We start from the raw sequence: 13978 nt of genomic DNA on the forward strand, positions 1-13978 counted from the left end.
CACGTGATTCCCCCAGAGGTCTATGCCAGCCTTACAGGCTGTGTGAGTGGCTTTAAGGGGAGGACCAACATGCATTTTGTTTCCCATTAGCCTTATCCTTTATCATGTCCAGAGGACGCGAACAGTACGCGAACAGATGTCCTGCTGGTCTTATACATAAGAGATGCTCATTCCCAGTCTAGTGTAACAGATAGCTAGATTACCCAGAGTACCAGTCTCCCAGTGGATATTAATGCCATAGGCAAGTTAATCACCAGGTTCCAAGACTTGTTTATTGGAGGCCAGAAGCTCAACTGATATTGCAGCAGAAAATGGAGATTGTCTGTGGGTTAAAAATGCATTCGGGACAGAATTCTGTTTGTTCAGGCACTGAAGTGTGGCGTTATAGATAATGCATTATGGGTGGGAATTGCACCTTAAGTAGCCAAGGTGGAGTGCATATTTTTGTAAGCTTGCTGTCTGAGTTATTTTTGTTCTAAATGTAGCTGTGCTTGTGGAGTTTTAAGTAGTGTGTTCCCAAGTATGTTAAAGAAGTGCTTTTCTTGATTCATATTTTCTTCTGCTTCAAAACAGGTTCTTCATGTAGTTCTTTAAACATGTCACTGATCATCTTTTGACATTTTACTTTATTAAACTATCTTTAAGAAGTGACAGTCAGGGTTGGAGAGATGGCTCAGTGGTTAAAAGTGCTAACTGCTCTCTCAGAGGACTCAGGTTCAATTCCCAGCACCCACATAGCAACTTCTGTCACTTCTGAAACTTCAGTCCTAGGGGATGTGACACTCTCACACAGATATATACGCAGGCAAAACACCAGTGCACATAAAATAAAAATAAATATTTTTGTTGTTGTTGTTGTTTTTGGTTTTTCGAGACAGGGTTTCCCTGTGGCTTTGGAGGCTGCCCTGGAACTAGCTCTTGCAGACCAGGCTGGTCTCGAACTCACAGAGATCCTCATGCCTCTGCCTCCCGAGTGATGGGATTAAAGGCGTGTGCCACCACCGCCCGGCCTAAAAATAAATAATTTTTAAAATAAGAAATTATAGTCATGGAAAACTAACACTGTTTATGAATCAGCAGGTTTAAAGTTTTCTACAAAAAATGCAACAGAAATGTCATAAGTAGAAGTATAAATATGAATGATTGTATTAATGCCCATCATTCAGGGTAGTTTCTAGAAGCTGGGTATTGTTCTGCTTCATTTTCTCATCATTTAAAGTGACACCCTCTGGTTGTAATGGAGCTTTTTTTGTTTTGTTTCCCTTGAGAGGTGACTCACACTGTACAGGTAACAGTGCCAGTCCCCCCCCCCCCATAGTCACCCAATGGCTTTCCTGTTATTGCTCCTTGATTGGGAGAAGCTCCAGGAAGTGAAAAGGCAAGCCAGAGACACCCCCCCCCCCCCGCCCCAATAGAGGGCCATGCTCTGCATTCCAAATCCCTGTCAGATGCCTTCTGACATCTAGTCCTAAAGTGTCTGGTTGACTTTTAGTTGGGAAAAGTGGTTGGAGACACAGAGTGAGCTTTCATTCACTAGATGTTGCCAGAGTTCCTGCCTGTGCACTTCCCTCCTAATTTAAGAACTTTCCTAATTCTGCAACCCTTTAACTTTAATACAGTTCTCATGTTGTGATGACCCCCCAACCATAAAATTATTTTCATTGCTACTTAATAACTATAATTTTGCTACTATTATGAGTTGTAATGTAAATATCTGATATGTAGGATATCTGTGAAGGGTCATTTTACCCCCAAAAGGGTTGTGACCCACAGGTTGAAAACCACCACTCTAGATGGCTAAAAGCCCACCTATATTCTTAAAAAGAGGCTGTGGTTTGTGCAAAAACTCACTCTGTTCAGTGGTATTAATTGTGGAGTCACAGTGTCTCCTCCTTCCTGCATTCCTCTCTTTTGAGAATGTGTGCTGCAGTGAGAAACAACTCACATTTGTTCTTACATGCTCTTCCTTCCTGGAAGTTTCTTGAGTTGGAGAAGGGGGAGCTGCTTAGGGGATGAGGTCTCAGAGGCCTCTGTGCCCTCGAAGTGTGCCTGGCAGTTCTTTGGGAGCCTTATGTGCCACTCTCCAGTTTTCACATGTTAGGTGTATATTTGGCCATCTTTCCTGTCTATATAGTTGTTGCCCTGTTGGTCCTGCCTTGCTCAGGTTCCAATACTCATAGGGTGACCCTGGCACATTCAAGTTGTTCAGAGCGTTTACTGTTAAAGCCTTTATTTCCTAAAGCCTTAGTTCAGAAAGCCTAAACTGGTGGAGAAATGTTCAGTCTTTCTAACAATACAAGGCCAAGTAATCCCCTGCTCTATAAAGTTTTTATTAAAATTTAATTATGTGTAAAGCAGTATGTCATTAGGAATCATTTTACTTCTATGTTCCTTTAACAGAAATAAAATAATAAGTTTCCCCCTAGGCCCATGACTTAGCTAATCTCAGGTTCTTGGCCACTTCAGCAATGTCAGGTGTTGGTTCCATCTCATGGAGTAGGCCTTAAATTCAAGCAAAAATTGGTTGGTTGCCCCCTTAACATTTGTGCTTCTATTACTGCTGTATATCTTGCAAGTGGATCACAAAGTTTGTAGCTGGGTGATGTTGATGATTATTTTTCTCATCCAGTAGTATACCTTCTAGCACTATGAATTCTAGTCAGTAGGGATGGATCTTCTGGTTAGGCATCAGCTCGGCTTCTCCATGTATCATTTTCAGCATTTGGGCATTACCATCAGGTTATTCTGAACAACTGATAGCCTTGACAGTAGCCTGTGATATATTTGACATTGGGAGTAGGGGAGGCATACCCTATGGCCAACGATTCAACAAGGTGTAATCCATTCCTACTTTCTTGGGACATCATCTTCCCCTTAGATGTGGTGACTCCAAATGCTTCCTTTCGTATGTATGTATGTATGTATGTATGTTTCTACAGGAGTGGGTTTCCTTATTTCTTTTTTTCAAATGGCATATAGTGCTACTTGTCCCTTCCCATTTTCCCTCCTGTCATAAAGACTATTCTTAATATTCCTAACCAACCCAGCACTTTCCTTCCAATTCTCAGAATGAGATACCAGTGCCAATTAGTCACTTAGAGTCTTGGTGTTTTCTCCTTGCTCTTTTCCCTACTACCCTTGAAAGCAATTCCTGGGTCTCAGCATCAATTTTTCTTCATTTCCCTTTAATCCTGTGATCCCTTTTTGTTCTGTTTCTGTAGTAGCTTTCTCACAGGTATTCTGGCTGCTGCAGAATACTTTCTAATCAGTTCTTTGTGTAGTTAAATCTAAATTGAAGGCTAATCCAACAATGGGGAAGCTGAGGCAAGAAGATCACAACTTCAAAGCCAGACTGGGCTACATAAGGAAACAAACAAACAAACAAACAAACAAAAAACCACCTTAAATTGGATTATTCTATTCATCTCCATAAAATCTTCAATGGACTCTCCAGTGGCTCTCTGGTTTATACAACTTTGTATTTTACTCTCCTGTATATCATGTATATATGCTTAGGGTTATCATCCCCCAAATTCAGATTTAGTTGCTAGGGACATGGGTAGAAGTCTCAGTACTTCTGAAAGTTCCCCACATGATGTGGAGTCACAGTAAAGACCAAGAACCACCTTCTGCATTTTAGACATTGCTAGGCTCTAAACCTAGAGCTTCTGAATGTGGTAAGTCCAGTTGTTTGCGTGTCAGAACAAGCTAGGCTGGTGGTTGTGCTGCTGGTCCATCTTTAGGGTTTGACTTCTTTGTTCTCCAAGTTCTTCTACCATTGCCAGTGGCTTTCTGCATGTCCTCATGCTGGTGTGGGTTGTCAGGCTCAGGCTTGTTCAGTCCTTTCTTTATGCCTCAGTCTCTACTTCTGGTTTACTCTGTCTAAAGTCTACTGGTGTTGGTATCTGGCCCATCTTCATGGCTAGATCACTCTCATAGATGAGGTCTCAGCACAATTGTCACCATTTTATAAGGAGGTCTCTCAGACAAACATCTAAATCACTCTAGTAGATACATCAACCTGTTAATTTATTTCATAGTCATTACCATATACTGCAATTATATTTTGCTTCCCTTCCTCTCTTTCTCATTCTCTGTATGCTGTTGGTTAGGGCTTAGTTGGAGTTGGTGTCAGTGTAGAGGTGGAGTAGGTACATAAATGGAATTAGTTCCAAAAGATGTTTTGCCTTCTTCACATACATTTTTTTTAAAGCAAGTAGTTATTGGTCATCTAAGGAATAAAAGAGTGGAAAAACAGTTCTTGTAGTAATTTTGAAAGCTCTGAACTGCAAATAGCTGTGGTTTCTGCTTCACCTGGATTTTGCCAGCTTCTGGCAGTTGGAGCTGTGACATAGAGAAGTTGGAAAAGGTTGTATCAGCTCAGAGCAAGAACCTTTCACGACAACTGGCCTCTTCTCTGGTGGTCTTCTGGTGTGCTGCTTCACCTTTGGTTCCCCAAGGCCATGCATGGAGTGTCCTTTTTTGGGAAAAGCTTCTCCTGTCAAAATACTCTGCCTTCCATACTCTGGCTGCTCTGCTAGCACTGAGCTGCTCCTTCTTTCTCCTCAGCCACTAGAGAGGAATAGATGTTTTGTCCCCAGGAGACCTTAAGTGGGTCAGAATAATACATATATCTCATTAACTCCAAAATCACACTGGCCTCAAGGCAGATAATGTATTCCATTCTGATATACTCCTGTGAGAGGCCCAAATTCATTATCATCAAATGTCCACAAGAGATACTCCATATTTGATCATTAATTCTAACTCATTATCGAATTTCCAGAGAACCATGAAAACCCAGAGATGATATTTCAAGTCCAAAGACATTAAAGTTAAATCATGTATCCATGTGTGTGAAAATATAAATAAGTGTATGTTCAAAATGTGTTCTGCCTGATTTCTGAGTCTGCTCAGCCTCTGGCCGTGTGAATGCTGGCATACTGGTGTTGTCCCCATGGCTCTGGTTTGCTCAGCTCTGTGCTGAGGATTTTGTTTTGGCATGGGGGTGGGGATATCTTTTTTGTGTAGCCAAGGTAGCCATGAACTCCTCACAGTCCTTCTATAGAGTTCCGGGTACATACATGGATGGGCTCTAGTTGCTGCCAGTCCTTTAGTCTTTGCCACTGTTGGAAGTGCAGCCTCACCTGGCAACCACAAGGAGTCTGGGACAAGGAAGGCCCTGAGAGTCTCATTTCTGCTTCGTCGGAGTTTTGCCAGCCTCTGGCAGTTGGTGACAGTGAATATTGGAAGCAGTCTCTTCTCGCTGAATTTTTGGTTCCTGTCTAAACTACCCTCTTTTTTTCTCATGGAGTTTGTGGGACACAGCCATACTGCTACTCCAGAAATGGAGAGACTTCTGTGAGAAGAATGCAGTACACTCTCATTCCCCCTTGTCTCTTTATTTTAGTAGAATGTCATTTATTTATTCTTGATTATATGCACTCCCTGTAGGACCCCCAACTTCTCCCTCCTGCTTGTCCCCAGCTACCCCCAAACGTGTTCTCTCTTGTGTCCTTTTGTTTTGTTTATGTGTGCTTTTTTTGGTAATAATGCACTGAGTCCAGTTAATGCTGCCTGTTGAAATGCTGGCTGATCTTGTTGACTTGATCTTGTGCAGGTAATTATAGCTACAGTGAGTTCATAGTGCTTTGACCATGCCATGTTCCCAACACAGTATTTCACTGTGTTTCTCCCATGTTCTTTCTGTTCCTCCTCTGTGATGTTCCCTTAGGTATTTTGTCCAGGGAAGCCGGGCTCGTGGGTGGATATAGATGATCCACTGACGTCTGTGCATCTATTAGACATTTACTCTCAGTACTTTGACCAGTTATGAATCTCTGGATTTACTGCTGCCCACTGCAGAGAGAAGCTTCCCTGACAAGGTTGAGGGCAGCACTAATCTATAGATAGAGGCATAAATACTTAGAAAACAGTAGTAGTGGGTTCTACCTCATGACCTCAGCCATGGGCTTGATGGGGTTTACAGTAGCGCTGGCCCTGAATTCCTTCCTGTAGAGCAGGCCTCAGATCCAAACCCCAGACAACTAACGCCTTTCTATAACCTTTGTACACTGTTGTACCAATGGGCACACACTGCCTGGCAGGTGCTGGTAATATAGCCGGCAAGGTTAGCTGTATGATACCACTTACCCCAGCAGCCAACAGAGAGCCTTCTGGTACTATGAAACCTAGTCAGCAGGGAGCTTTCTTCCCTGATTTCTCTGCATCCTGTAACAAAAGTGTGTTGTGTCTTCAACATTAGGGTCTTACCATCTAGATATGGTTAGTATCCAAGGTCGATGGTAATGTCCTGTGTTGTTTTTGGGGCTCTTGGAGTCCTACTCCTAGAGATATCTCACAGGTATCCCAAACCCCGTACTAAAATTTTTATTTAACAATCCATGTCTTCTGGCAGAATCATTGTTCACCGTGTAGGGTTTCTGTGTTCAAAGTCCTCTGTTTTTTAAAATTATGTTCTTAAATTATTTTACAAACATAGGTTTCTTTAGGGATTTTTTTTTCATGCATTCTTAGTTCTGGTTAGCCCACACACACACACACCTCCAGACCCCCACCCCCACCCCCATCTCAATAGTATGGCTGCCTAAATTAGATCCAAACAATGACAATACCAATTGACATGACAACTTGGATGGAGGCAAGTAAAGACTGGAGAGAGAGAGAGAGAGAGAGAGAGAGAGAGAGAGAGAGAGAGAGAGAGAGAGAGAGAGAGAGAGAGAGAGAGAGAGAATGAATATCAGTCTTATCCATAGATGAGCCCCCAGTGGGTTATCCAGTGCTAAGTGGTCAACCCTAAAACATAAGTATACAAACAACACTAAACATACTCAGCAGGTTGTATTTATTTATTTATTTGTGTGTATGTAAAGTAGTAATGACTAAAGAATAAGAGGCCATGTAATTTAGAGGGAGCAGAGACATGAGAGGGGGTTGAGGAAGAAGGGAGGGTGATATAACTATCTTAATTAAAAATTTTAAAAAGTTAAGTCAAAACAAGAACAGACTTGTTTTATGCTTTATTATTTTCATTTCTCCACTGCTTCTGTCTTGTTGGTGAGCCTTAGAAACTTCTCACACCAGCTCCTCATAGCTTCCCTGAGCATCTCTGATCTTTAGAGATAAAATGTTCCAAAGACCTTTACAATTTTAGTATCTCATCAGATTAGCTTTTCTACATCATTACTTGGGAGCAGGTAATGTTTATGCATTTTCCTATTGTTATGATCTACTTAAACTTACTGTAACTTCGGAATTCATGACAGACTTCTGATACAGCCTCTTTCAATTTAATGATTTTCTAAGTGAAAGAAATTTTGCAGACTGAGATGAATTAGAGTGTATCAGTGAGGATCAGTCCTTGTCTACATCTTGATCTATGCTGTGTTTGCATTTTTTGAGACTTGATGCATTTTTAGAAACTGATCAGTCTAGCTAATGTTATAGAATTGGTGGTGGTGAGGATTTAAGTGGGCTTGTAATTTTCTTGTACTGGTTTGACTTACTCAGTTTAGAAACAACATGATACTGGCATCATACATTCATTGGTTAGCTTTAACTTTTCCTATTCTGTTGTAACAGCTGTGTACAAAACATAATTTGTCCCTTAAAGCATAGTGGCACATATTATGTGTGACATAGTGTAATGCTAATTATAAACAGTTTGCAACAGGTTAGAGATGTATACTCTGAAGTCTAGAACAACCACTTGAACAAAAGAGATAGGAAGAGTTATATAGCCTTAGTCCTTGGAAGGATCTTAAGTTGAGCTGAGTTTGAACAACACAACAAAACTCTGACTCCAGAAACCAAACAAATAAAAATATCTAGTAAAGAATGAAAAATTTCTACAATGTCATTATAAAGCATGAAATTCTTAGGAATAAGTTTAAGTATATATTCTAGACCCGAAAGCCATAAAACCTTATCAAGAGAAGTTAAGATTTAATGAAAAACTCATTGTTGTGAGGATGTCATTTTTTCCAAAGGTGTATGTAGCAGTTATTTAGATTATACAGCTCTAAATCTCATAGATTATTGTTTTTTGTAAAAACTGACTTTAAAGTTTATTGAGAGACCTATAGTAGCTATTACTGACTTTTGCAAGCTTTGCTTTCCTGTGTTGAAGTGCTATATGTGACCTTATTTGGAAGTAGTCATTACAGATGTAATTGTTCAAGTTATGATGAGGTTACACTGGTGTAAGATGGATCCCTAACTCAGTGTGACTGGTATCCTTATACAAAAGAGTAATTTGGATATGGTCAACGGGTATAGGCCAAACATCATGTAAAGGTCAACACAGAAATCTGCAAGCCAAAAAGGACCCACCAGCAGTGGCCCAGAGAGAAGCCTGGAGCAAATTCTCTTCTACCATCTTCAATAGAAAGGAAATAACAACAGAAAGACCCTGTTGATCTCTTATCCTTCAACTCTTTGCTGCCAAAACAGAGAAATAGTTGATGTCTACCCTGTAAGCTATTTGCTCTGTGCTGCTTTGTTATAGCAGCACTGTCAAACTAGTACAGCAGACAAAGCAATTTTGAAAGATTGCAAACAAAACAATGTGCACCACCACACCTGGCTAAAATGTGGGCGGGCTGCCTGTCTGTCTGTCTGTCTGCTGTTGTGCTGCTGTGCCACTGAGTTATACTCCCCAGCCATGATTCCTTTTTTTTTTTTTTTTTGACATGAGATTATGACCTGTGAGTCTGCCTGAAAATCTGTGTTTATGTATTTACTAAACATTAAAGCCTGACTGGAAAAGATTCTGCCCCACCTTAGTATTGTGTATGCTCTTGAGTTTCTTCAGGTTTTTTTATTCACCGTTCAGTGTCAAACAATCAAGATTATTAAGACAGTTTCTTGCTCAGCCTGATACATGTTCCCAAAGGAGCTTGCTCTCCTGTAGGGCCTATATGCTTTGCAGCGTTTCTCCAGCATCACTTGCTCCTGTGGGACAGAAAGGAAATAGATAATCAGTTAGCTGTCCTCTGTCTACACTGTTTCCAGGGCCCAGATGTTTGTTTAAGCTAGGCTTACTGTCTTGTAGGGCAACATTACCATGTAAAAAGAAAGTGTTGACTGAGCTTGGCTCCTCCAGAGAACTACAACCTGTGACTCATTTATTATGGGTTTACAATCAGTTCCTAACATGTTAGGTAAAGAAACAAACAACTTCCTTATTTTATGGAGTGCTAACAGAAGGAAACTCGTTAATTTCCTAATTGTTCTCTTGCCCCAGATAGTCACTCTACACATGTAGCTGCAGCAATAAACCTGAGCTCTGTAATAACAAATTCTGTTGTCAGGCCCCCTTGGGAAGGTGTTACATTTATGTCTGCTGTTCCCAGTGACCTTACCCTGTGTTCATTCTTAAGTCTATAATTATGTATTTGTCATCTGTGTCTAGAATAGTCCATGTACTTTGAAAAAAGTCAATGGGTTTCTATAAAAAGTTTCCTGTAGCTTTTTGTAATGCAGCCCTGTGAGTGAGGTGTTTACCTAGCTAGGAGTCCACAGCTTCAGTGGAGCTATGATGTTTAATAAATCTTTCATTTATTTGTATAGCTTGCTTAAATTTCAGTGTTTATGTGTGATTTCACTTCTATCAAAATCTTGCCAACTTGATAGACTTCAGAATTTTACTTTTTTCTTTAATGTTTGTCTTGCACTGGATAAATAATGACTAGTTCTCTCTCTCTCTCTCTCTCTCTCTCTCTCTCTCTCTCTCTCTCTCTCTCTGTCTCTCTCCCCCCTCTCTCTCTTTCTCTCATGAGAAGTTGGCAGTTTAGCACCATGCAGAATGAAAGTGTATGCATTTGGCCTACAGTTGAAAATATATTTGCTTCCTTAGACTTCCAGAAGTTCCTATTCCTTGCTACAGTCAGCCAGCATCATAATCCTCAGCCACAATCTAGTCCATGGCTAATGTTTTCTTTGAGGTAGACTTTTACATCCCATTTTATAAATGAGAAAACTGAGTCTTCAAGATTCTATAACATGCCCAAGGTTGGGACTCTGGCCAGACTTCAGGGCCCAGTCCTGTCACACCTGTCTCCTGATTCCTAGATTGCTGCTCAGGCTCCTCATCTTCAGCTTGTGTTCACGTCTGTTCCCCTGCTGACACCCTGCAGGCCTGCTACTCCAGTTTGGCAATTCTTTTTGTATTAAAATTCTAATCCTTTGCACCTATATTACAAATCTGTAATATCCTACAAATATTTTTTCTCAGTTTTCATTTGTCTTTAAAAAATGTCAGATGTTAAAACTTTAATTTCTGGACACTAGTCTTATTTAGAAAAGACCTTTTCCTGTTTTCATCGTAAAAAAAAGGGTTCTAATCTCTGTTTTGGTAGCATTTCTTTGTTCTTAAATTAAAGCTCAGATAGGGAGTTCATCCTTGGAAGGCAACACTGGAGGGCAATCTACTTCTGTTCTTTTTTTAAATAGGGCTTTCCAAATGTCTTAAGGAAGAGTGAAAAGAATAAAGTTATCTCTGTGCTCACATGTCTGCTTTTCTCTTTGTGTGTGTTGTGTGCATGAGTGTGCATCTATCTGCATGTGGAAATTAGAGGGCAACTTCCAGTGCTATTCCTTGGTATCGTTCACTTTGTTTTTGAGACATGGTCTCATTGATGTGAAGCTCACCAATTAAGCTAGACCGTTTACCACCATTGTGCTGGGATTACTAGTGTGCACCATTGTACCTGTTTTTTTTGGGGGGGGGGATTGTTGTTTTGTTTGTTTGTTTTTAAAGATAGATCCTAAGGGTCAAACTCAATTCTTTTTTTTTTTAAGATTTTATTTATTTATTATGTATACAACATTCTGCTTCCATGTATATCTGCACACCAGAAGAGGGCACCAGATCTCATAACAGATGGTTGTGAACCACCATGTGGTTGCTGGGAATTGAACTCAGGACCTCTGGAGTCAGTGCTCTTAACCTCTGAGCCATCTCTCCAGCCCCAAACTCAACTCTTTATGGTTGTAAAACATGCACTTTACTGACTGAACCATCTATCCAACCCCTATAAATCTGCTTTTATATATTATAGGTGAAACAATATTATAATCAGGAAATTAGGAAGGTGAAAGAAGTCATCTATTCTGTGATCCTGACCTTGTCCATTTTCTCTCCCTTTAGGTGAATGAGCTGGATGGCATTCCTCTGATCCTGGACAGCAGCAACATCGATGACAACAACCCCTGTATCCTTGAATATGACCCACAACCAGGTGCTGTAGCCTGGCTTTGTCTGTCTTGGTATTTTGTTCAGTATTTAAGATGAGTAGCTCATACTATAATGGGCTAATTTTCAAGGTAACCAGGACATCTGAAGACAGCAGGTGGCTAAAATGTATGACAGAGACAGCTCATTCCACCCTTGTGCTTATATCATCTCCCAAAGTATGTGTGTGGTCCTTGGAATATGCATACAACACTGGGCTTGTTTTTGCTGTAGAGATCTTAGACTCCTGTCAGTTAGCACTGTTAACAAAGGCTTGACAGAACAGAAGCATGAGCAGCGTTCTGCACTCTAGCAATAAGAAACGTTTCTGTGCCCATTAGTTTCCTTGTTAAAGGCCCTGTCCTGCAGACTCCTGCTGCTGAGGTGAGATCTCGGCCCCTCTTGGGTTGTTGTCCAACACTTAGCTAGTGTTCTGTGTGAGATCTTGACTATTTCTTTACTGCACCAAGTCATGATGCCAAATAAAACTAATTTAGTACAATGATTAGTCAGGGACCTGGTGCAACCTCTTTAGGTCTGAAATGAAACCTATTTAATTATAAGAACATACCTGATGAGCCAAATTCTATCCTGCCCTTTGCTTTGGGCCCTGCATGGCCTATGATTTTGCATTGGAAAGAGGAGTCCCTGTGAAGCTGAAAGTTGAGAGAATAAGCCTTGGTTGGACAATGAAGAGCCCAGCCTAGGATGAGTCGGGGTGTTTTATCCAGGAGAACCTTCTCTTGGGGCTTCCGCCAAGAAGATAATCACACATTTCATAGGAAAGTTAACAGAGTAATGCTTAATGTTTTTGCTAAAGATATTGCCATTTGCCTAATTTACAATATCTCATGAGCATAGCAGCTTATGAGATCAGGAAAAGCCAAATCAAGAGCTTTAGAAGACCTTCCTTCAAAGCTCAAAAGAATTGACACACTGTGTACATTGTCATCAGTCACTGCATATTCAGAGGTTACTTTTTAGCTCAAAGAAAAAGGAAAGATAAAAGAAGAGTGTTTTCATTGGTGGGGGCAATAAAAATTGCAGATGTCTTTCCAGTGAGAGAGCCAGTTCATTTTGCCCTGGATTCTACCCACTATTTACTTTCATGCTCCCTAAACTGAGAGTGAATAAAGGTTTTTAGCATTTGTACTTGTTTTTACCAGAATCCAAAGGGGGTTGTTACCGTGTGCTTCAGGGAGTCAGCTTCACAGCACTTTCACCTTTGTTTAATCTTTTTGTGTCTTCACATGTTATGGCCTTACTCAATCCTGATAACACATGAAGCAGATGCTAGCATGATCAGACCCATTTTGTGGATGAGGAAATAAACCAAAAGTCCCAATCACTTGTCCTAAATGTCAGCCAGAACCTAAGCTTGTGAGTAGCTGGTTCTCCTGTACTGTCTCTATAGGAGTTGCTAAGATGAGGTGAGCATATGCAGCCAAATCATAGAACATGTCAATGAAGTAGAAAAATTACTTTAAAGCATATCATGGATATCCATGTAGACAACTGGCCTTTGTGGTAATAATGCAGCATTGTGAGACCCTCAGTTCTCCTCTAAATCATTAAGAAAATTGAAGACGATAAGCAGTTTTAATGTATTTGATATTTCTTTGCAGTTTCATTTATTAGTCCCACCAGATTTTAAAGTCATATAAAGTATATTTACAATAAAATGAGCTATATCCTGAAATATCAGAACAAAAGGCAAACAATGTTGAATTGTTAGAAATGAGAAGGCATTACACCCCAGTGATTTATTTTTCAGTTGTAAGCTGTAAATTAAAGTCTGGTTACCAAAACAAATAGAGAAATATTGTGCATCACGTTGCCCACCTTACCCACAGGTGTAACTGTACAGCTGCTTTGCTTCTGTTTCACTGCTTTTGCTCACAAGTTTCCTGAGAATTACCTCATTACTCTGACATTACTCCTCATCTCCCAGTTGTTGTTCTTTCTCGGTGCTTTAATTTCTTTTCAATTTATTTATCATGTATACAGTGTTCTGCCTGCATGTATGCCTGCACAACAGAAGAGGGCATCAGATCTCATTACAGATGTTTGTGAGCCACCATGTGGTTGCTGGGAATTGAACTCAGGACTTCCAGAAGAGCAGCCAGTACTCTTAACCACTCAGCTATCTCTCCAGCCTGCTTTTTTTCTTTTTTTTTATGTTTTGTTGAAAATCATGTAGTCATGCTGGGTGTGTTGTTGCATGCCTTTAATTCCAACGCTAACTAGAGAGGCAGAGGCTGGTAGATGTCTGAGTTCAAGGACAGCCTGGTCTACATAGTGAGTTCCAGGACAGCCACAGCCAGAACAACATAGTGAGATGAGAGAGAGACACACACAGACACAGAGAGAGAATAATGTATTTTTTGAATAGTGTTTCTTTTTTCAAAGTACTAGGAGGTGTTCAAATGGGATTAACTGTGGTTCTGGCACTCTCCACACTTTGGGTTTTTATTTTAATTTTGAGAAAAAGGTCTTGCTATGTAGCCTAGTCTGGTCTCAAACTTTTGATGGTCCTCCTTCAGCTCCAAGGAGTGTGCCACTATGCCCAGGATCTCCATTCTTTTTATTCCACCGTTGGAACTGGTTTTCCTTGTAGTTGCTTTTGTCTATGGAAATGTTATACTGTGTGTGTGTGTGTGTGTGTGTGTGTGTGTGTGTGTGTTTTAAGATTTATTTATTTATTTTGTGGTTAAAAGTGTTTGC

At 40.4% G+C, this 13978-nt stretch overlaps 1 protein-coding gene across 4 annotated transcripts in view; it reads left to right on the plus strand.

Annotated features, from left to right (window-relative positions):
• Atxn10 (ataxin 10) overlaps positions 1–13978 on the plus strand; it is a 137227-nt gene that overhangs the window by 98359 nt on the left and 24890 nt on the right. For 2 of the 4 annotated variants that reach the window (XM_027396176.2, XM_027396179.2), the window contains exon 10: positions 11171–11261. In XM_027396176.2, the coding sequence (XP_027251977.1) occupies positions 11171–11261 (91 nt within the window). Of the gene's footprint in view, positions 1–11170; positions 11262–12544; positions 13067–13978 lie in introns of those variants that run through there. The other 2 variants (XM_035440804.1, XM_027396177.2) reach the window with 2 other exon arrangements.

This window comes from Cricetulus griseus, chromosome 2 (genome assembly GCF_003668045.3).
Source record: "Cricetulus griseus strain 17A/GY chromosome 2, alternate assembly CriGri-PICRH-1.0, whole genome shotgun sequence".
Lineage (NCBI taxonomy): Eukaryota > Metazoa > Chordata > Mammalia > Rodentia > Cricetidae > Cricetulus > Cricetulus griseus.